The sequence below is a fragment of the Xenopus tropicalis genome, chromosome 9 (genome assembly GCF_000004195.4).
Source record: "Xenopus tropicalis strain Nigerian chromosome 9, UCB_Xtro_10.0, whole genome shotgun sequence".
Taxonomy (NCBI): domain Eukaryota; kingdom Metazoa; phylum Chordata; class Amphibia; order Anura; family Pipidae; genus Xenopus; species Xenopus tropicalis.
The window spans coordinates 28,661,526-28,685,495 of NC_030685.2; the positions used below are offsets into that span (position 1 = coordinate 28,661,526).

The 23,970-nt window shown below is 38.3% G+C and overlaps 1 protein-coding gene across 2 annotated transcripts in view; it reads right to left on the reverse strand.

The window, feature by feature from the left end:
- baiap3 (BAI1-associated protein 3) overlaps positions 1-23,970 on the reverse strand; it is a 204,620-nt gene that overhangs the window by 96,590 nt on the left and 84,060 nt on the right. For both annotated transcript variants that reach the window (XM_031893220.1, XM_002938415.5), the window contains exon 2: positions 1,329-1,469. In XM_031893220.1, coding sequence (XP_031749080.1) covers positions 1,329-1,459 — 131 coding nt within the window. In that variant the 5' untranslated portion in view covers positions 1,460-1,469. The remainder of the gene's footprint in view (positions 1-1,328; positions 1,470-23,970) is intronic.

Genomic DNA, 23,970 nt, shown 5'->3' on the forward strand with positions numbered 1-23,970 from the left:
TCTGTGTCTCTGTAAAGAGTTTGATATAAACACCTCTTCCACATTCAAGGGCCCTAAATGATTATAATGAAGTATAACGGATCCATTGTAACCTCAGCCACATTAACAAATATAAGAATTTCACACAGTAACAAATATAGGAATTTGATACATATACTTGAAGACAAAATAACGTAAGTAAAAAGTGAGATACTGTATATACAGGGTTATGTAATAAATGTCGCTAAGTTTGCCCAGGATCAGTAACCTATAGCAACCAGAAAGTAGCACCTTTTTGAAAGCAAACAACTTATTGTTTGCTAAGAGTTACTGTTCCTGGGCAAGCTTAGTGCCTTTTATTACATATGGGGGATAATCTTTAGCCAATGAATGGCTGTATATAACTATTCAGGCTATCCTGTTCTATTTACTGTAGCACAAAATATACAGTAATCCTATATTCTGACTGCCCAAACAGCACTCACATCAGACTATTTTCATAAAAACTTGGCTTTCTGCATGAAGCCGTTACATTAAAGAACATCTTTTCATCTCCTAACATATGCTTATATTTCAAAGTGCTGTAAATAAACCTTTATACAGTCTGCTATGTACTGTATTGGCAGCTCTTATGCATTATACAGAAGTAATGAACAAATTAAACCCTTTAGCGTAGCATGGATCAACAAATACATAAATCTTGTAGGTCAAGATGACAGATACCTAAACAAAGAATCAACCCAGTTCTACGAAGTAGTAGCAAACCCTTACTTTTTTAAAGCAAAACAAAGTCCCCAGGGCTTGACATATTGAATCAGACAACCGATAAACTGTACAATACAAGAAACATGGGGCTACAGTTGAAAGTCATCCCCCATTGCCTCCTCAGCTCTCAAATGAATTTAGTACACTTGGTACAGTCCACCAGTATGGCCACATGTTGTCTTAGGTCAACATTACATATATAACTAACAAGCCTATAAAATCATAACCTCCCTTTATATTTATATTCACCAATGACTTTTTTCTTCTCTAGACACAGATGAAGTTCCTAATAAAACATCACAGACACGCTTTCTCCAGTATCTCACATCACTAGTCCAAGGCAGGCGATCCCTCTGGGATTTTCAGCTTTTTTGCTGCTCTTCTCTTGACACTTGCGCATAAATTGCAGTTCCTGCAGTTGACATTAATATTTTCTGACATATAAAAGTACATATGGCCTTTACTTGCAGACCTACTGTTTGGAGCAATATCATTTTTATTTAGACCAGCAAAGAAAGCTTGAAGAAAGAAGACACACACACACATACGTGGAAGCATCTTTCCTTAAGAGAAACTTCTGTTACCTGTCAGCACTTGGCACTTTGCAAGTCTCTTGAGTTGAGTTGCTGGATTCCATCTCTGCTCTCCTTCGAAAAGATTGCCGGTTCTGCACCTGCCTGAGCACACTGCTTTTTATCTCCAGGAGTGTTGACATGGTTATTATCCTGTTGGAGGTGCAAAAAATAAGTTAATTAATTCAGTGTTTATGATACGAAGCCAGGAACAGATTTCAGCGTATTTGTTTGAATTGGCGTAAAGTTTGAATTTGGACTGAATGTGAAAGAAAAAAAATAGCTGTTTTGCACCTGAAAGGTGCAGGTTGCCGTTTAAAAAGAAAGATTAAAATGCATGCCAGATAGCGAGGAATTATTCTGCTTTTCAATTTCTAGATTTCACCTGTTGTGGCATCTGGCAAACACTACATGCTTAACAAAGCTCCAAACAAAAAAAAAAGACTAGGCAAAGGCAATATTATCAGTCTCCCCGTGGATATTAATTGTAATAAGTTTTACCTTGATTTTTAAAGTGGACCAAAAATGTGGTGCTGTGTCCCTTAGAGGGCCCATCTCACTGGATGGGAGTAGCCAGCTATTGCAAGATCTGGGGGTGAACAATTATTTTCTAGATATAGCTGACTGACAATTATCTGAAACTCTATGAAATATATATATACTATATGAACACAAAAATTAAGACAGAAAGAAGAAATAAAAATAATGTTATACCTATATCTTTGGACAAATAAAACATATTCCATTCTTATAAACAAGGTAATCAGCCCCACAACATTGGTTCTGCTTCAACCTAAACCTAAGCCTTGTCATATATCCCATCCCTAGCCACTTCTTAAACTTTAGCTATGGTATCCCCTGCCCTACTTAGATACTCTCTTTCCTGTACCATCAGTTTACTCGTTCCTTCACTTATGCACGATCAGTTTTGTGGTATCCCAGGTATTTACCAATCAGTCACCTCTTGACCCTTTCCTTTGACCTGGCACATACTGTACTTAAAGGGCAATGAGACATGAGGTTCCTCAGATCCCCCCTTCACTACAGTGTCTGGCTAATGAAGTCTACACCAACCCTCCCAATTAACGCAGCACATTTAATAAATAAAAAATGAATCAAGTCTGGCATGGTTTTTTTGCAAAAAACTGTTTTTGCTAACTGTAACAGGAAGAAGTGTGTGAGCAAAAGGCAGAACTCTGTCCATTAATTGGCTGATGGGGCCTAGCTTGTATGTTTGCCTTGGCTTGTTTTTGTGCACTGTGAATCCTATGATTCCAGGAGGCGGCCTTTAATTCTTAAAATGGCAATTTTCTATTTAGTAGTACCCAATAGTACATACAGGTATGGGACCCCTTATCCGGAAACCCATTATCCAGAAAGCTCCGAATTACGGAAAGCCCATCTCCCATAGACTCCATTTTAATCAAATTATTCCGAATTTTAAAACTGATTTCCTTTTTCTCTGTAATAATAAAACAGTACCTTGTACTTGATCTCAACTAAGATATGATTAATCCTTATTGGATGCTAAACAATCCTATTGGGTTTAATTAAAGTTTTATTGATTTTTTAGTAGACTTAAGGTATGAAGATCCAAATTACGGAAAGATCCCTTATCCGGAATACCCTTGGTCCCGAGCATTCTGGATAATGGGTCCTATACCTGTACTATAAACAAGACCCTAGCAAACAAATAGCTTTTGAAATTAAAATAATAAAAAATTAAAACCAATTGAAAATTTTCTCAGAATATCACATCACACTAAAATTTAAAGGTAAACAACCCCTTAACCAGCAACATGGATTTATGGTAGCTAAGTTATCATCAAGTATAAGGTACTTTCTTATTATTACAGCAAAAAGCAAATCTTTAAAAAAAATAGAAATTGTTTATGTCAAAGGGAATTTTTATATTTTACCAATAATGTTTTTCCGAATAATAGATCCCATATCTGTATATTATTGTTAAAGCTAAAACTGTTTTTTTTTTTTTTTAAACTTATTTTTTTATTGTTTTTTTAGGGGGGACATCTTTGGTTTTCATTCAGTGGTAGTTGCTGAGGATTCGAGCCATGGGGACCAAACACCTTTGCGTAATTTGCGCATATCTAAGCTCTGACAGGTCGGGTCGAGAAGCAGCTTCGCATAACTGAGAAGAATGTTTAAGGCTCCATTTGTGTTTAAGTGATCAATGCGCTTAATTCCTATTTTGGCCCAGGTTGCTGCCTCTGGGAATGCCGCAAAATGTTTAAGGTTGCTATTGCCCCATAGTGGTGTATCGGGCAATAGCAGCTCTGTTGCGTTAGTGAGGTGCCTCATAGTGTCCCATGCCCTCTTTGTGGCATCTAGAACTGGTGGTAGGGGGCTAATGTCGTTTCGGCTTCTGTAAAGAGCATTGTGTAGGCTTTCAATAGAGGTTGCATATAAAGCTTCTAATAGTGACGCTGGGTTTTCAGTGTCAAATACTTTCGTAGTTGGGGGATGTGAGTCCTAGGTGGTCTAGGGGGGCATTAAGCGTTGGTCTAGAAAGGGAGGGGGTTTTGTTTCCCCAGATGAATTCGGACTGTGTCCGGTCGATGTCCTGTAGGGCTTTTTTGGGTATCTGGCTGGGGGTGTTACTGAAAATATATAAAAATTTTGGCAAGAAAATCATTTTACATGTATTAATTCTCCCGATTAACGTTAAAGGTAGTTTTGTCCAAAATTTAAGAGTGTCTTTAAACCGGTTGTGCAGTGGATACAGGTTATGTTGCAGGAATAGGCCTGGGTCTTTGGTAACGTGTATTCCTAGGTATTTAAAGTTATTTGCGATTTTGAGGGTGCATTCTGGGTCTGCCATTTGTGGTGTTTGCCCATCTAAGGGGAAGGTTATGGATTTTTCCCAATTAATTTGCAGTCCCGAGAACGTGCCAAAGTGCTTGATTATCTGAATTGCTTATGTGAATGAGTTGTGGGGGTCGGCAAGATACAGTAAGGTGTCGTCTGCGTATAGTGAAATCTTTTCCTCAGCTCTTTTGTATATGAGGCCTTTGACTTGTTGGGAGTGTCTAATTGCAATTGCCATGGGTCCGATGGCTAATGTGAAAAGAAGTGGGGAGAGGGGGCAGCCCTTGCAGGTGCCTCGGGTGAGTGCAATTGTGGGAGATAGGATCTCATTTACCCTGATTGTAGCTTTAGGTTCTCTATACATTAGTTTAATCCATTTAGTAAAGGTTGAGCCAAATTTCATTCTAGTTAGGACTTCCCAGAGGTATAGCCACTCAATAGAGTCGAAGGCCTTGGCAGTGTCCAATGACACTACTAATCTGGAGCCCGGGTTTTCATGTGGGATTTGTAGGTTGAGAAAGAGTCTTCTCAGGTTAAAGCTGGTGGATTTGGATGGCATGAACCCTGTCTGGTCTGGTTCAACAAGAGTGGTTATTATTATTATTTTGGCTAGGATTTTTATTTCCATGTTGAGCAAGGATATTGGTCTGTATGAGGAGCAGAGTGTTTTATCTTTTCTAGGGTTTGGGTATGACCACTATGGTTGCATCATAAAAAGATTTAGGGAAGGAGAAGCTTTCAAAGGAGGACATTAGTGTTTCATGTCGTTTGGGGACTATTTCTTTAATGTGCGTGCGATACCATTCTATTATGAGACCATCTGGTCCTGGGGATTTGCCCGGGGGAAAGATAATATGGCTTCTGCTATTTCGTATTGAGTGATGGGGGAGTCTACGTACTTTGTTTGTTGGCATGTAAGTTTATGTAGGGGGAGTGTGTTGAGGTAGTCGTGGAGTTCCTGGTTGGAGTAGTGTGCGGTAGATGTATATAGTGAAGAGTAATAGTTGCTGAACTCTGTAGCTATATCTGTTGGTGAGATAAGTGCCTCTCCTACAGCGGATATTATTTTGGGAACAGCTGTGGTGTTCTCTGTTGCCTTGGCTAAAAAGGCCAGAGGTTTGCCATTTTTGTCTTCATAGGCAAAAGTGGTGGCCGTAGCATGTAGTAGTTGCTTTTTGGTTAGTTCAAGTCAGTGTAGGTTGAGGTTTCTGAGATTAGTAGCAAATTCTCTGTAGTTGTGTGGAGTGGGGTCTGCTGTGTATGTGGTTTCGGCGTTGCTTGTGGCTGTTTCAAGGGCTTGGAGGGTTTCTTTTGTGTTGGAGCGTACTCTGATATTGCTCTGGGGAGGTATTTTATTTCTCTGATTTTCAGAAGCAGATCTGGGGAAAGCAGTGCTAAATCTATTCGGGATAGCGTACGGTGTGTTGCTGAGTGGCAGGAGAATTCTCTAACATCAGGGAATTTCCATCGCCAAGCATCAGTGAGTCCGTATGCTCTGGCCCATTCGGCCAGTCTGGGTGGGTGAGTTGTGGCGGGGTTTAGTCTATCTACTGTTGGGTCGAGGCAGTTGTTAAAGTCGCCCATAATGCATATTGGGGCGGGGGGCAGTGTTAATATTATTTTGTACATATCTTGGAGAACGCTGTCAGTGAAGGGTGGGGGAATGTATAGGTTGGCTATTAGGAGGGGGTTGCCTGCTATTGCGCACGCTACAACCTGAAATCTTAAAACTGTTCTTTAGCTGTAGTTTTCCTTTATGGTTCTGAAGACAGAGCTGGGAATTCAAAGCCTAATGACATTGAAGAGTTCTTAGTATTTAGCATTATGCTTTTTAAAGACAAGTCTGTGTGACATAACTAGTAATGGACCAGTACAGATAAAATGTCAGACTGACTTTCTTCTTGTCCATTTCTGTCTCCCAGACTCTTCAAAGTGCTTATGTCATTATCTGTCCAATGCACCTTCTGTATATCTTTGCCAAAAAAACAAAATAAAGATTGGTCACTTCAACTAACTGTGAAAGACACTCTCTACAAAGAAACCAGCTTCAGAGAATTCAAAGTATTTGGAATACGATTTAGTTGTCTAACACTGAAAAATAAAAAACATACAAAACATTTTCATCTTTTGTGGTTAGGGGCATACAGCGCAGATCTCTCCCTGAGAGGACCCTCTTAAGATCAGCTTTGGTATTACTCTGATACCTAATGTCTGCATTTCTTCTTCTGATTGTCTTGTAGATTGTAAGCTCTTTTGGGAAGGGCTCACTTCCCCTCTTGTATCAGTTATTGATTGCTTTATATGTTACTCTGTACGTCCAATGTATGAAACCCACTTATTGTACAGCGCTGCGGAATATGTTGGTGCTTTAAAAATAAATGTTAATAATAATAATTGTTCCTTTTTGATTAAAAAAGACTATAGCTATGTGAATAACCTAAAATAACAGTAACTGTTTGACAAATCTAATATGTTTATACCCAAATATTTTTTATGATAAACCCGATTCTACTTTTACAGATAATGTAAAAAATCCACTATTTTATTGCACAGAAAAAAAGGATTATTAAAAATACCCTTAATCTTAGTATGTAATCTCATCATAGAAAGGTTTTGCAGTTCCTTAATAACGTTAATTAGCCTTCAAAGTGAAAGTAATTTAATTTTCAGGCTTTCATTAGAATAGAATTACAGTGGGTCTCAATGTTACCTGTTAATTTAAAATGCAATCTGAAAATGCCTTTGTTTCATTCACTGCCGCATGTGGTATAATAAAATTGAATACAATGTTGCAAACTTTCATCTAGAACTAGGGTTGCCACCTGGTCGGTGTATTACCGACCTAGCCAGTAAAATACGAGCCAGTGCCGGGACCAGTATTACAAATTTACCAGCAGAGTAATAGTTTGTCTAAGTCACCCTCCCAAGCCACTTCCAATCTGCCCCTTTTTCCTCCAATACTCACGTAATTCAATATTGTTAAAAGTCCGTGCTGGTGAGGCTCTGCCCTTTTAACATCACAACTCCACCCTTTGACAGCCACCCCTCCCATTTCCATCACTGCCTACCCGCTTATGGCCTCACCCCCACCCTGCCAGTACAGATTTTAAAAAAATTTTAGAAACCCTATCTAGTATGTGTAGTATTTATGGGTGGACTGTTCAGATGTTTAAAAAACCTTGGTTTTCAAAGTGCTTATGTACAACAATGCACTAACGCATAACAACCAATCAGCAATCTACTTGCACGTCACTTTAAAACAATGAATAGAAAAGTCTGGTTGTTAAGGATTATTGTACGAATATAGTATAGCATTAGTCAGTTAGTGCCTTGAGCTCTTGATATGCCACCCATAAACCTCTCCCTCTATAACCTGTATTACTTACAAGCATACAGAAGGTGTTTGTGGGCAATGAGGCTTGTGTGTATGTATAATCCTATGTAAATAGAAGCAGCACTTACATATAACCTACACTTTACAGCTGCCATGAAGAAACTACGTTTCACATCGCTGATATTTTTATGCTACATGAGTAACAAGCAATTCTGTAATGGGCTGCAGCTCAAGGTGCATAGTTTAAAATAGTGTGAATGTAGAGAGAGCACATGCGGGCATGGCTTCCACAGATACATTTTATGAAAAATGTGTTTGTAGTCTAATGATTATTGGGTGGCAGGCAGTTCAAGACAGACACTACAAAAAAAGAAGTCTCAGGCAAGGGTAATGCCGGCACAGAATGAGAAAAGAGTGCTCATTCAATAGCACAAGGTGCCATGGAAAGCAATAATTGCTCCATTAAATCACGCTCCACATGCTTCTCTAAAATATCTTATCCTCTCATTAAATTCTTAACCGCTTCTCTTTACATACTATTGTCTATCCTTTCCTCCACTTCTTCTCTTTGTTTTTATATAGAAATGGTAATTGGCTATGGTATGGGCGCACAAGGCAAATGGTTGGATGAGCAGGAGGGCCCTCTGACACCTGGGCCTACATATATAAAACTTCCAGAATTGGGTGGAACTGTGTAAAGTACCACTGGTATTCAGTTCGATGCCACAAAAATTTAATATAGCAGGTTTTGGGGGTGGCCTAAGGTTGCCTATATTTTCTTTTTTTATTGAAAAAAATATGCCCCCAGCCTCTGCCACAGATTTCCACAGGAAATCTGGCAACAGAGCTGGGGGGATCGAAGCGCTCTGTGAAAGTGACGTCACATGCACGACGTAGGGCCATACTTAGGTTCGGTGCAGCAATTAAATACACCCATGTATGTATTATATATATATATATAGTTATTGGCTTAGGCACACACTTACTTGGCCATCTGTCTGATTGCAAACAGTATAGATATAAAAATAAAAAAAAACTGATACACACCAGGAGCTTAAATTAACTCAAACCACTTTATTATATCAAAGTTTTGGTCCATATTCGTATGGACTGAAACTATATTCCTCTTTTTCTACTTTATGATTTGGCTTCTACTGTTGGAGATTGTTGAAAATATGTACAAGCTCTTGTGATAGGATAAGGGCAACTTTACCCCCAGAAATGACCCCAGAGCTACTTTTTGGGATAACAAGGGCTACATAATACAGTATCTGACTGTTTATTAGTACAGCTTCCATGGAACAAGAACTGAAAATCCTTTTCTTGAAGTGATCTCTTACCTATACAAACAGATGGGAGAAAGTGTATTTCATACTAAAGAGTCAATGTCACTTTGAATAAATATGGTCTTGCCATCACAGTAAAAATGATAATAAGAACAAAATATACTGAAGATGATTTTATATCCAAATAATTATTATAATTGCAATTGACCTTTAATGCTAACAGGAGATGTACTGAAATTGATCTTCTCTTAAGATGAGAAAAGGATATTAAGAGCAAAGCCACAAATTGTAAGGAATTGTCAATGCTTTTGTCCCGTGTCCTCCTTCCTATTCTGTTTAATTCTTACTATCCATAACATGTGAGAGAAGGATTCAGATCATAAACAGCACAATAGTTGTAATATCCAAACTACTGCAAATAAATGCAACCTGTCCCTTGTTCTCTGCATGTAAATGTCACCAGTCTCTACGGAAACTGTGCTGTTCCCGAAATACTTTGAAGACAATGAGCTAAAAGACAACGTGGTGCCCCAGTGAATTGCGCAGAGCCAAGCTGTCAGCCAACTTCACAGCGGGAATTTGTCAGCATTTTAATCACGCCGACTCCACGGCCAACTTTAATATTTTTTTTTCCAGTTTCAGAAATGGCAGCCCAAAGTAGCCTTTGAGCTTTCATGCTGGATCTCAAGCTGTTGCGCTATGCCTTCCGACGTTTATATAGAGAAATGGATGATTAAAATACAAAAAGGATAAAGTTGATTGGGAAGAAAAGTTAATTTATATGGTTTTACCATTAAAGCAGCTGCTAGATACTCTGTGCTAAGGTGGCCACCTGGTATTTTATCATCCAGGTTGCTACAAATAATACTTGATGTCAATGATATTAATTATACTGTGCGGAAATATGTCAAAATAAGGTACAGGTATGGGACCTATTATCCAGAATGCTCGGGACTTGGGGTTTTCCATATGAGGAACCTTTCTGTAATCTGGATCACCATCCCTTAAGTGTACTAAAACAATAGTTCAAACATTAATTAAACCCAATAGGATTATTTGCCTCTAATAAGGATTAATTATATCTTAGCTGGTATCAATTTTATTATTACATTAAAGAAGGAAATAATGTGAATTATTATTATTGCTTATTATGGAGTCTATGGGAGATAGCCTCTTCGTAATTCTGAGTTTCTGGATAAAAGGTTTCCAGATAATGGATCCCATACCTGTATATGGAAGTGGACTATAAACACCTGGAAATAATAACATAAGTGTTCATTTATCAACAACAGTGCAAGGTACAACACACAAGACTTTATTACTCACAATTCACCTACCACCAGAGGTTATGCCTGCTGCAAAGAGGTGAAGCCATTTACCAACAATGGGCAGATCTGCATCTTGCCATTGTCTGTGTCTGCCAATAAAGCATTCAGATTCAAAAGCCAATACCTTTTCTGTCCATTAGGAGGCACAATGAATAGGAGCCAGCAGATATAAAGCACTGTGAGCCCTTTACTTAACATCTATTCTGGTGTCTTCAATGTATAAAATCTATCAACTCACTTGAGATTTACAGTGGTGGGCATATCATGCAGTTTATAATAACATCAAAGCAGCACTGTCTATAATTCTATAAATGAATTAATGAGCCATTTTTAAATAAGGGTACCAGATGGGCGCAAAATCTGTAAGAGACAATTTGAATTGGTTGAATAAACAAAGCTGAAACCTATTAAAGAATTTTTAAACCCCAAAACTAGGGCTGGGCGATATACCGTTTAATACCGAATACCGGTGTTTTTTTTAAAACTATATTCATTCATTTTTCAGATACCACAATACCGGGGTGTCAGGGTACTCACCTGTGCAGCCCGGTCTCGCGCACCTCCTTGCGTGCGCGCGCGTCCCATTGTCCGCGGGACGTTGTGCACGCGCGTCCAGGTGCGTGTGCGTCAAAGCGCACGTACATGTCAAAGCGTGCACGTCTGTGACGTGCTGACGGTGCCGGTTCTGCGCATGCGTGGGGGGTATTTAAAGCTATCAAACGCCTCCTCCTGTGCTATGTTGTCTGCGGCCTTGCCTGGGAAACTAAGCCTGCCTGATTTACCTTACGACTTTCTGTTGCCGATCCTTCGCTTGCCTGACTCTGATTTTCAATACTGCAGTAATTATTCTCTAATTTATTAGGAAATGGGGTTAACACCTAATCATGCATGGAAAAAAAAAATACCGTCAAATACCGTGACACCAATATAATTTTGAAAAATACCGTGATATAAATTTTTGGTCATACCGCCCAGCTCTACCCAAAACTCAGTACAATTTTGCCTGATGAAAGCTGATTTTCAATTATTTTAAATTTATTTGTAAATTGAACAGCAATTGTCAGAAGTAAATTTTAAAAACAACCTAAAAAAAAGCGTTTAATATTATCCAGCGCTTTAGTTGGCCTGGGAGATTATGCTTCTGGTATCAGAACCTTAAACCCAGAAGAGCTTTGATATTGAGGTTAGAGAGAAGTCTATTTTGTACCAGTAAACTGTTCCAAATAGTTTCTAACATCTGCTCACAAAATCTACAGTATGGGGGCTAAATTCTGGCATTCTACAGCTCTGAATTTAATTGGTGTCAAACTACAAGCTTTTAAATATACATTAATTAAAAGCCATCTCTGATAAGTCTTCCTGTGGGTGCAGTTCCTTGGATGTCCTGTTACTAATCTTGTCAAGATCCCAAACTGCTTTATCATTGCTGGCAGAATTTTTTGCCATTATGAGTTCATTGACAGCTATATATAGTGCACTGTATTCAGCTGTATTCATTTTTATTTAAGCTGTAGGATCTGTATTCTGATTCTCTTCTGATTGTACTCGCTATTATTTCATTGGTCCACTCTAACACATGGTCAAATATTTAGCAATTTAACAAACAGATTTTTTTCTCCAAAATCTGAACTGTTCATGGACCAGGCTTCAACAGGCACAGGGCATGCCTGGGAAGACAATGTAGCGGCACATTGTTCAGTGCAAACAAGTTGATGCATTTTTTATGTTTTAGAACTAGTATATTTCAATGACATAAATCTCAGTTAAGTAACTTCTACTATTTATCTACCATTATAATTTCCCAAGTGTACTTTAGAATAGAGAACAGACTGCCTTGCAAGAATGTTATTAAAAATTAATCTCTGGAGAACATAAAATGTATAAAGACTTTATAAAAGGTAAAAGACTTTAATAGGAAAATTTAATTACAACTATTCTATAGAAACAGCTAAAGTAATTTGAATTTGGCTCTACTGCACCGATTGCCTGGAAGGAATAAAAATGTTTTTGAAGGGTTCCAAGTGGCTGTGGCCCAAAGAGAGTATCAAGTTAGGCAGAATCATAAGTGGTGAGGTGGAGATTTTGAGCACTACTGCACTAAACATGAATGTAGACAAATGATAGGTTGTACATGCAATATTCTGTAAACAGAGTTTTGGGGAAATCCTTATTATGTCACCAACATTTTCTCGCCCGTAAACACTATTGTATAGCTTGCTTCCAAATGGAGCAGGATATATGATCACATAAGACAACATGTGCAACCCTAACAACAAAGTGCATCTATCACCCTAAATTTGCTTCCCCCACCAGAGGTGCGGGTTACTAGAGCCGTGCAATCTGGTTAGGGTTAACAATAGTTTTTTTCTATAAAACAGTTCCAAGCGGTGCTAAGACGAATGCGCATAATGAGTAAGACTCCCCGCTCACACGTGACATAGGAGCGATGGATTTGACTCACCTGTCTTCGTCACACATGCGCATAATGAGCGAGTTGGGGCACATGTGAGTGTCACAACATGGCTGCCTGAACCAGGAGCTCCCTCCCGGTGTGTTTCCCACAATGCTCTATTAGCCAGCACCTCAGGTGAAGGAAGCAGTTTTAAGGTGATAGGTGTCCTTTAAGAGCTGCTCTTGAAAAAATTATTTTAAAAGGTTTTTTAGGAGAAGGAAAGGTTAAACCACTGTGGGGTGGCAAATGTTAGGCGCCCCCCAGAGATTGTAATCACTTACCTGATACCCCGGGTCAAGCTCCTGTTAAAAGAAAACTGCACCAACCCAGGGTACATAGAAGCTGATGCTGCAGCATGCAATCTGAATTGGATTTAATCACGAATCAGCCTTGTCTTGTTAAAGGCATATTTTATATATACATGTACTGTGTAAACTAAGTCGGCCCCTAAGATCAGGTAACTGACAGAAGCCAATAGTATGTGCTGTGAATCAGCAAACGGGAGACGGGGAGCTACTTGGGGCATCTTTGGGGGCAAAGATCTTTACTGATAAAAGGCTCTAAGGGCACTATGGGAAGATTAAAAAATAAGGCATAGCTTAATTATTTGTTAACTTTAAACTACAAGAAGCAATAAAGGTTTTTAAGGGGCTACTGCAGTTGTTTAGCAAGAAATATGTTTCAAAAGCCACCCTCTCAAATCTGTGTTTGTTGATACTATTTTGCAAGCATTATTATAGTTAGAGGAACAGACTGCAGATTTATCTGACAGTTAGATGACACATTGCTCTCCCAAATACGCTTCCTCCTCCGAATGCTATCAGCATTTATTGCAATTGAACAATCAGCTTTATAAACAGTAGTCAGTGCTGGCACAGATCTTTTAGTGGAAAATATTCCTCGGGTTTCTAAAACATCAAAACAAGTATAAGCAATTTAGATAAGAAAGTCCTAATAACAGAGATAAATGCATTATTAAGATCGTTTTCCGTGCATCAGAAGCAAATAAATCAGCATGTTTAAAGCACCTCTGAATTATATCGATCTGGTAAATGGGTATAGCAGTTGTAATTCCTTTCATCACTCAGATGAAACTGTCAATCAATGTGTAGTAGAATTGACCAATAAAAGAGAGCTGTATGAATCCTGTCTTACAGAGAGTTATTGGTTCAACTAATGTATCATAATATTGATTTTTGTCACCCTAGGTGGATCCCTACTATTCTTAGCAATAACACTTTAAGTATCGTAAAGAAAAACAATACCCCCAGAATAAATACTTAACCAACAGACAGTTTATATCATATTAACAGGGCCATTTTTTATCTTCCGATTCGGATTTTTTAGCGATAAAAGTCGCAGAAAAAAAAGTTGTATCTTTTTCAAGATTTACTTGCGACATGGCTAAAAATCCAAATCCAACAATTCGCCAGCTAAAACTTGCCGAGATCATGTAGAAATCAATTGCAGCTGTCCCTTTCCTTCCCTGGAGGATCTTTCTTTTGTTTCGAAACTTTACAGGTTTCGGATTTTTGACGCTGTTTTTTGTGTGACAATTCAAAAAATTAGAGGTTTCAGTGCAACAATTTAAAAAAAGTCACAGTTTCGCAACTTTTCTGAGACTTTTTCCCGCATGTACTTTTTTCAGTTCAGACTTTTAAGTAAATGTCAGACATTCATGGAAATGAGGTTATCCGAATTTTTAAAAATAAAAAAAAGTTTGAATTTTAGTAAATGTGCCCCTATGTCCTAGAATCTAACCAAACTGGAATATAAAGTATATATCATTAAATATTGCCCGTTTCCATCTTTTACCTTGAGCCACCATTTTGTGATGGTTTTTGTGCTCCCTCAGAGATCACCTGACAAGAAATAATGCAGCTCTAACTGTAACAGGAAGAAGTGTGGGAGTAAAAGACTCTGGCCATTGAATTGCTTGACGTGACCTAGCATGTATGTGTGCCCATGTGTTCCCTTTGATTGTTTGTGTGCTTCATGAATCGTATAATTCCAGCAGGCGGCCCTAGTACTTAAAATGGCAATTTTCTATATAGGATTACCCAATGGCACACACTACTAAAAAATTATATTTTTATGAAAATGGTTTATTTATATGAAGCAGGGTTTTACATATGAGCTGTTTAAAGCCGTACCTTGAATTCTCAGGACCTGAAAAGGGTTTTTTCATTATTCAGGACTAACTAAAAAGCAATCACTGACTGATTGGGCAAAGGGTTTTCTTAAAATGTTAAACTCCACCCTATCCATTCAGATCCTGGTAAAAAGGGTGAGGGAGAAGCATAAGGGTTTCTGGATCTTTACAGATTTGAAGTGTTTTGCCACAACTGGGGCTCCTTTGAGTGCCGGTTCTTGAGGCCTTACAGATTCCTATAGTGTTGGACTGGCATACCTGGGGCCCATAGAAGACCAGAGTAAATGCTACCCCCTCCCTTCTCCACCACATTGTCCTCCACCAACATATTACTTTACCCCCCCCCACCCGCCCCCGCAGCCGATTACTGCACAACAGCAATCAGGCCCCAACAGGATCAGGGAACACTGGGTTTTATAAAAGTTTAAATCCAGGATAAAGGCCAGAGTGTCCAGGCAGGTAGGTGATACATAAAGCCTTAAAAGAGGCAACAGTAAAAGCAATTGGTAAACATGCCATGTTTGGGAACCAGAATATCAGGAACAAATCAAATGCACAAAAGTGAGAACTTCAAAGAGCCAAGGGTAATCTGACCATTACAAACTATTTTAGCAGCAAAACACTAAATAATTACGTCATTGCCATGCCACTGTGATAAATATAGACCAGGAAGTCGGCACAATCTTGGAAGCTTCTCCACCAGAGTTTCTGGACACTATGGGGCATATTTATTATGCTGTGTAAAACTAATTCGCCGAAAAAAGGGAGTAAAAAGCTGTGTAAAATAAATGGAAACTATCGCCATCTGAACGCCGGATATTACGCCGTTATTTTCCATAAGTTCCGGTGGAAGAAAAAACGTGTAAAACAATTACGCCGAATTTACGCCGTTTTTACGCCATTTTTACACGACGAAGCCTGGCGATGTGTGGCGAATTTTCTCGCCATTTTTTACACAGCATAATAAATATGCCCCTATGCATATAATAAAACCAGGGGATGTATGTGTAAGGCTGACATATAATACAAGTGTGATGAAAGTATTTAAATAAGCTCCACAAATAAATACATTTAAAAAATGATTCTATATTTATACAGCACTGGCAGCAAAACATTTAGCAGGACTTCACAGAGTGTGTTCAATCTCCCTTTAAAGTCAATTTATTCTGGAGCCAGTTAATATGCTAATATGTTTTTGGGCTGTAAGATGAAAACAGAGCTCCCAGGGAGGACAAGCAAATTCCATTCAAACTGTGTCCTGGTAAGACACAACTGAGGACCCCTGAGCTGGCAGAAAGCATGGGCCGGCCGGTGCCCCTGTCAGAAGAAAACTGCACCTGGTCAAGGTACCTGTGCGAAAGCCACCCTCTTCCTCCTGTCTTCTTTCTTCGTAAACATGTGCAGTACAGTGAAAAATACAGCTTTTTTGTTAAAGTTCTTTTTTTTACTCCACTGCATATGCACAAGTGGCTCGAAGACAGAAATAGGAAAAGGATCGCTCGCTCACAGCTACCCCGGGCTGGTGTGGGTTTCAGCCAACAGGCAGGGGTATCAGGTAAGTGAGTACCTGCCTTACATTTGGCACCCCCCAGTGATCATACTTTTCCTTCCCCTTTAAAGATCACAATTTTATTTAGTAATTAGACTTAATGACTTAATGTTTCTGTGAATAAATGGATGTGCCAATTCTCCATTAAGCTTCTGATTGTATTCCAATCTATTCAAATAAGATGGCCCAGAAAACAGTTCCCCAATACATATTTTATTTCAGGCATCTTGTTACTGCCCATTTATTGTACATAACTGTGGAACATGTTAGCTCTTTATAAATACATATTAATAATAAGAACCCCAAAATGCAAAGTAGTATGCCTCTGTTAGAGTATTATTCTACACATTGATGTACAATTAATGGGTGTGTATAGAGTACATAACCAGTGTTGGACTGGCCCACCAGGATACCAGGAAAACTCCCGGTGGGCCCAGGTGTCAGTGGGCCCTCCTGCTCACCCAACCATTTGACACTGTACATAACAAAATACAACCAATAAATGATACAGACGTTAAAAAGAGCCTTTTTCAAAAGGGCATACACTGTGCTGTTTATGTAGCCACTACCAAAAATATATGAGATGAATGGTTCCATTAGGGTTGTCCAATTTTTTCCCGGACAGCCCATTTTTTCAGAAGGGCTGTCCGGGTGAAAACTGCCTGTCCAAGATATCCCAACAGGACTATAAGTAAATGATGCGGTTATCAGCCAATTGCCCGTCTGTACACAGAGCAAGTATTATCATAGGATAAAGGGATCCTTGTAAATTTCACAGAGCAAAGAAGCTGTAATGGGCACCTATCATCAAAAAAATTTTCCCCACCAGAGTTGAGGGAAACAATAGTTTAAAAAAAAAAAAAAAAAAAAAACACCCCCTGTGAATGCTATGTCCCCTGCACTGGGAGGGAACTTGTAAGTGATCCATATAAGCCAAAGAGCGAGTCTCCCAGCTTGCTTATTATGCACATGTGTAACATAGGAGATGCCCCTCCCTGCCCTCACCAGAACACAGGAGCACCTTCCTGGTGTGGGTGACGGTGAGTGCTTTTTCTGGAATATTGCTTCCCCCCAAACACGAGCGTGGGCTCTGTTAGTCCGCACCTCTGGTGGGAGGAACAATTTTTGATGATAGGTGCCCTTTAAGAATCCATTTCTGATTTTTCAAGGCTACAGATCCCCTGCTCATATCTTTGAGTATTCTGGTGAAGTCCATCGACATTTGGGTAAATTACTGCTGAGAAACAGTATTTATAGGAAGTTACAATTTCATAACTACTCTAAAGGTTTGGTGATATTTTTATATCCTGGCAACTGAACAGCATGAAAAAAAATTCTATCGGTCTGTTTAAGCATAATTCCTGAAAACTTCACACTCTTTACATATGGAATACCATACGCATATGTGCTTTATTTTATTTCTAGTTTTAAGGGGGGTTGACTTTGCTTCACATAAATGTGCTACTTAACATTTTTCTCATAGCAATATTTAATTTCCTACCTAAAAAAAATATGAAAAAATATTCAAATATAATGCAGCAAATGAAGCATAATTGTCATTATCACTAATTTCTTTAGAGATTTTAAATTCATCTTTTTTCCCCTTAGCTTATTAATACTAATTATTGTAGTCTGGGAGACTTACTGCTGCCCGAGGCTATAAAATCACAGTCACCTTCAAAAGGAAATCCTCTTTTATAAAACATCACAATGCAGATTTATTCTTAAATTATATAAGTGTTACTTCAATAAAAACCATGTGCCTTCTTATTTTTCAGATGTTCATACTTATTAACCTCACAGTTTAGAATACTTATAAGCATACTAAAAGAAATGTGAATGTTACATACAGTGGTGTGAAAAACTATTTGCCCCCTTCCTGATTTCTTATTCTTTTGCATGTTTGTCACACAAAATGTTTCTGATCATCAAACACATTTAACTATTAGTCAAAGATAACACAAGTAAACACAAAATGCAGTTTTTAAATGAGGGTTTTTATTATTTAGGGAGAAAAAAAATCCAAACCTACATGGCCCTGTGTGAAAAAGTAATTGCCCCCTGAACCTAATAACTGGTTGGGCCACCCTTAGCAGCAATAACTGCAATCAAGCGTTTGCGATAACTTGCAACGAGTCTTTTACAGCGCTCTGGAGGAATTTTGGCCCACTCATCTTTGCAGAATTGTTGTAATTCAGCTTTATTTGAGGGTTTTCTAGCATGAACCGCCTTTTTAAGGTCATGCCACAACATCTCAATAGGATTCAGGTCAGGACTTTGACTAGGCCACTCCAACGTCTTCATTTTGTTTTTCTTCAGCCATTCAGAGGTGGATTTGCTGGTGTGTTTTGGGTCATTGTCCTGCTGCAGCACCCAAGATCGCTTCAGCTTGAGTTGACGAACAGATGGCCGGACATTCTCCTTCAGGATTTTTTGGTAGACAGTAGAATTCATGGTTCCATCTATCACAGCAAGCTTTCCAGGTCCTGAAGCAGCAAAACAACCCCAGACCATCACACTACCACCACCATATTTTACTGTTGGTATGATGTTCTTTTTCTGAAATGCTGTGTTACTTTTACGCCAGATGTAACAGGACACGCACCTTCCAAAAAGTTCAACTTTTGTCTCGTCGGTCCACAAGGTATTTTCACAAAAGTCTTGGCAGTCATTGAGATGTTTTTTAGCAAAATTGAGACGAGCCTTAATGTTCTTTTTGCTTAAAAGTGGTTTGCGCCTTGGAAATCTGCCATGCAGGCCGTTTTTGCCCAGTCTCTTTCTTATGGTGGAGTCGTGAACACTGACCTTAATTGAGGCAAGTGAGGCCTGCAGTTCTTTAGATGTTGTCCTGGGGTCTTTTGTGGCCTCTCGGATGAGTTGTCTCTGCGCTCTTGGGGTAATTTTGGTCGGCCGGCCACTCCTGGGAAGGTTCACCACTCTTCCATGTTTTTGCCATTTGTGGATAATGGCTCTCACTGTGGTTCGCTGGAGTCCCAAAGCTTTAGAAATGGCTTTATAACCTTTACCAGACTGATAGATCTCAATTACTTTTGTTCTCATTTGTTCCTGAATTTCTTTGGATCTTGGCATGATGTCTAGCTTTTGAGGTGCTTTTGGTCTACTTCTCTGTGTCAGGTAGCTCCTATTTAAGTGATTTCTTGATTGAAACAGGTGTGGCAGTAATCAGGCCTGGGGGTGACTACAGAAATTGATATTGAAATTGAAAATTGAAATTGATAAACCACAGTTAAGTTATTTTTTAACAAGGGGGGCAATCACTTTTTCACACAGGGCCATGTAGATTTGGAGTTTTTTTTCTCCCTTAATAACGTAAACCTTCATTTAAAAACTGCATTTTGTGTTCAATTATGTTATCTTTGACTAATAGTTAACGGTTTTTGATGATCAGAAACATTTTGTGTGACAAACATGCAAAAGAATAAGAAATCAGGAAGGGGGCAAATAGTTTTTCACACCACTGTATATTGCAATAATGATGATGTTAAATATAGCAATGTTTAAGATCTTTTTCCATGTTCGCATCAATTATATAACCTTGTGCCTTGAGCCCAGGGAACATACAACCTCCATTATGTACATGTACAATATGTTCTCCTTCCCTTGTTTATCTTACAATAAGCTTACAGACACAGAAAAAATCAAAAAGTCAAAAGGGCTCAGCTGGAGAAAAACACTGCACTGTGGGAAAAAAATGTGGTGACTGCGTCTGGAATTGCTCACTGCGCATGGGTAGGTGAACGCATCCTTAAGAGTTTCTTTTTGTTTTTGAGACATGATATTGGAGACAGCATTTTGCAGAACTCATCTCTTCTTCTAAGATTATTATTTTGGAAAGATATTAGAGTTAGCACTCATTTACTGCAGATGCAGTCATGCTAAAACTGCCATAGTCGTTGCATGAATTGATGACATTCATTAAAGGTACTGTCATCAAAGAACGTGGGTGAGTTTTTATGTATTAAACTCTAAACTCACATTTTGATAAAACTTCCCCTAAGTGCCAGAGATCACGCCCTCCAGATCATTTTCAAAATTTTTATCATGATTACAAGCCTATTAGCTTATAAACACTACTGTAATTGCATGGATTTTGACACAGATGGATGAAATGATACAGGAAACATGGGGGAAAAATGCTACAGGTAAAAATTATGAGGAATATGCAAGCAAAAGTAAATGAGCCCTACTGACTGGTATAAGCCTAGTTTTTCAGCACCCAAAATGTGCTGAAAAAGTCACCCTCGGCTTATACTCGAGTCGGGTGCCATGGATCCCTCCAGACTAGCACCCTCTGTCCTTTATGTGCAAATTAGGCCACCCACAACCAGACCCTCCAGTGCCTGTTGTTTTTGTTGACCCTCTTCTCCACTTACAGAGCTAGTTTACTGTTTTTCTTTGAAATAAATATTTAAAAACATATACCCCACTGATGCCTCAATTAATGTAATTTTATTGGTATTTATTTTGATTATTGAAACTTAGCAGTAGCGGCTGCATTTCCCACCCTAGGCTTATACTCGAGTCGATACGTTTTTCCAGTTTTCTTAGGTAAAATTAGGTACCTCGGCTTATATTCGGATCGGCTTATACTCGAGTATATACGGTACCCTTAATATCTACATTGGGCAATAAGCAAACAACATCATCAACTTTCAAACCTTTGTCTAAAGGAGACATTCATCAGTGAATCTCCACTTGTTGACAGAATCTACAAGTACTGTATGTAGGGAAATTATCATGGAACTGACATCATAATATATTGTTCTCTAGTTACTAAGGCTCAATTTTTTTGGTTTGGGTTTATTGATGCCAAAACCTGATTTTGTCATAAAAATAACATGTGATTTTGTTGACAAATCAGAATGGATAAATACGCCATCTAAAACCAGAAACAAAAATTGGTAGAAATTTGGAAATATATTTGTATATAATAACAAAAGGCTGGTACCTTGGTTTAATTTTCCACATAATATGTTTTGTACAGCAGTGATGGGCAACATGCAAGATTTCAGAACCCTAACATGTGGCCCCTGGCTACAACTCATGTTTGTAATAGGGAAAAACAATATATAGTTCTATAAAAGGAACATGTCCTTCTTTTCACATACCATTCACGTTTTTATCAAGTTTAAATAGGTCCCCAATTTACTGCCACAATTACTCAGTCCTGGGCAACTCTGGCCCATAATGGTTCATTATAATTTTTGTATGCTGTATGTACTTCATAGTGGGTCTCTTAGCAGGGGGGCACCACTGAGCATAAAAGAGCTGCGTGCAGCACTGTGGCCATGTGTTGGACACCACAGCTGTACACAGAGGTCATCAAAGCTTGAAGAAATCTGCATGATCAACTTGGGTAAAGCTTACAATATAGAGCAGAGTAGAGACAAAAAAGAGCATAAAGTTGAAAGAACATGGCAGATGGTAAAGGGAACTCCTTAGCCCAAACTTCCTAAAGATAAAACAAGTATTGTAATGGGTGTCTAAGAGAAAAATTGTGTTTCCATTCTCTTTGAATGCGGAAGACATTAATCATCTGCTACTGCCAGAAAGGTTGGCCATTCACCAGCTGGCTATGAAATGACTATGAATTCTGTATTGCCTATGTGACGTTATCCAGCAAAAGAAAGGATATTGTATTACTGACTGACAGTTTAAAATTTTATATTTTAAAGAGCATGTATTAACTTTTAGAATGGTGTAGACAGTTCTAAGACAATATCAAGGTTGCCTTGATGCTGAGTCTGGATTATTTGAGTTTTTTTTTTTTTTCTTTGCTCTTCAGCTCTTTAGTTTGGCATTTATATTGGTTCTGGAGAAAAGACTGCAGAATGCTGGCATACCAAGCAACATAATAAGAATAATGTAGCCTTACAAAATCCACTGCAGTGAGGTCACTAAGGGAGTGAGAAGATAACACACACATAAGGCAACGTCACACTTACTTGCAAAAGTTATAAATACTTTGATTTTTGTATGTTGTCATATTGAAGTTTAGACAAATTATTAAAGGGGAACTGTGACACTAAAAAATAATTCCAAACCTTTTCAATTGTGTTAGTCAAGCAAATTACACTTTACTTACACTATATAAATTGCTTAAATCTTGTTTACATCAGTTCTGGAATTCACAATCACACCAAGCAGGAAGGTGCCATTTTGTGGACACTGTTATTAAGACAAGCTTCACATCATCAAACCAAAATCTTGTTTATGTGTACACAATGAGAGGGTAAGGGAATAGAGGAATGCAGTGACATCTAGGAAGTGCAGAATGCAAAGTGAAAGTAATTGCTTGCCATCCATATGCCTGAGTCATACAGGCAGGGCTGACAGTATATGATTGACAGCTGAGATTTTGAAATACCTTTATTACAGGTACTGCTGTTTTAATTTCATAAATATTTTGTAAATAGTTTTATGTTTAAAGGGGAACTCCACCCAAACAACTTTTTTTTTTTTAAAAGTAAACGTAATTTAAAGCAACTTTGCAATATACACCAATTAAAAAAATATTTCGCTTTTTGTGATTTTTAATGTAATAATATGGTCTGGAATAGTTACCTAAGCCTGGCCCCCCGTTCTCCTGCTGACCAGGCTGATTACGTTGAGACTCAAATAAAATGTAACAATAGTCAACTCTCCTCAGCCTGCCTTCAGCCTGCATCCTCCAGATCCTACAATTACTTGCATGTGATCTCAATTAGGAAAGGAACATCAAAGTGCAATGTATTGTGGGTTCTGTGGTTCCTGTATGCTGTCTGTAAATTGTGGAGAAGTTGTTACAATTGCTAACATCAATTTTTTTAGCCCCTTCTTCCCTGCCAGAATTTTAAATGATGCAGAAAACAAAAACAGAAAGATCCTAGTCACATTACTGCAGAATTCTCATCCCTTAACCAGATTAAATAACACTGAAATAAAACGAATTAAATATATTGTTAAAGGGGCAGACACCATTCTGCTTTTTATTACTGAAAACACTGTATTATCTTTAAATTCATCACTCCTTCATAACTAACATGTATTAAACAATACCATAACAGAAATACAAAGTGATGGGATCTGAGCTCCCTTAGATATGTGGAGCAAGAAATATTCAAGAGCTGACAAACTGCAAATATGTCAAATAATACAATGATACAATAACAACATGCTGAGAGATATAGGAAAACACAGCACGCTCTTCCAGGTAAATCAAATATTCCAGTGTCAAAACTCTAATCAATATAGAAGGCAATAGATTGCACTTCAAATGCTGGCAGCAGATAGTTAATATTTACACATACTATATGTATATATTGTGCTAAAAAGAAACATAATATATCTAGCACAATCCATGCTTCATCATTCAGCTTTGATCTTGAACTTTAAAAATGTGTAAAATGAGGAGAAGAAGTGGGTGGTTTTAAAGACTGGCTGCCAATTTCCAGTGCAGAAATGTCAGCCTACAGTAAATTTAGTAGGAACAATCAGTTATGAAGAAAGATATGAAATACAATGGGGTCAATTCAATTCCATTAAGAAGTGTAAAAACATACGTAAAAATGTAAGAATGCAATTCATTTCAGACCTGTTTTTTTACAAATGAGATTTTAAAGGAGAAGGAAATGTAAAAACTAAGTAAACTTTATCTGAAAGGTCTATGAAAATACAGCCATAAGCACGTACAGAAAAACTGCAATAGAGTCCTCTAGAGTCCTTTA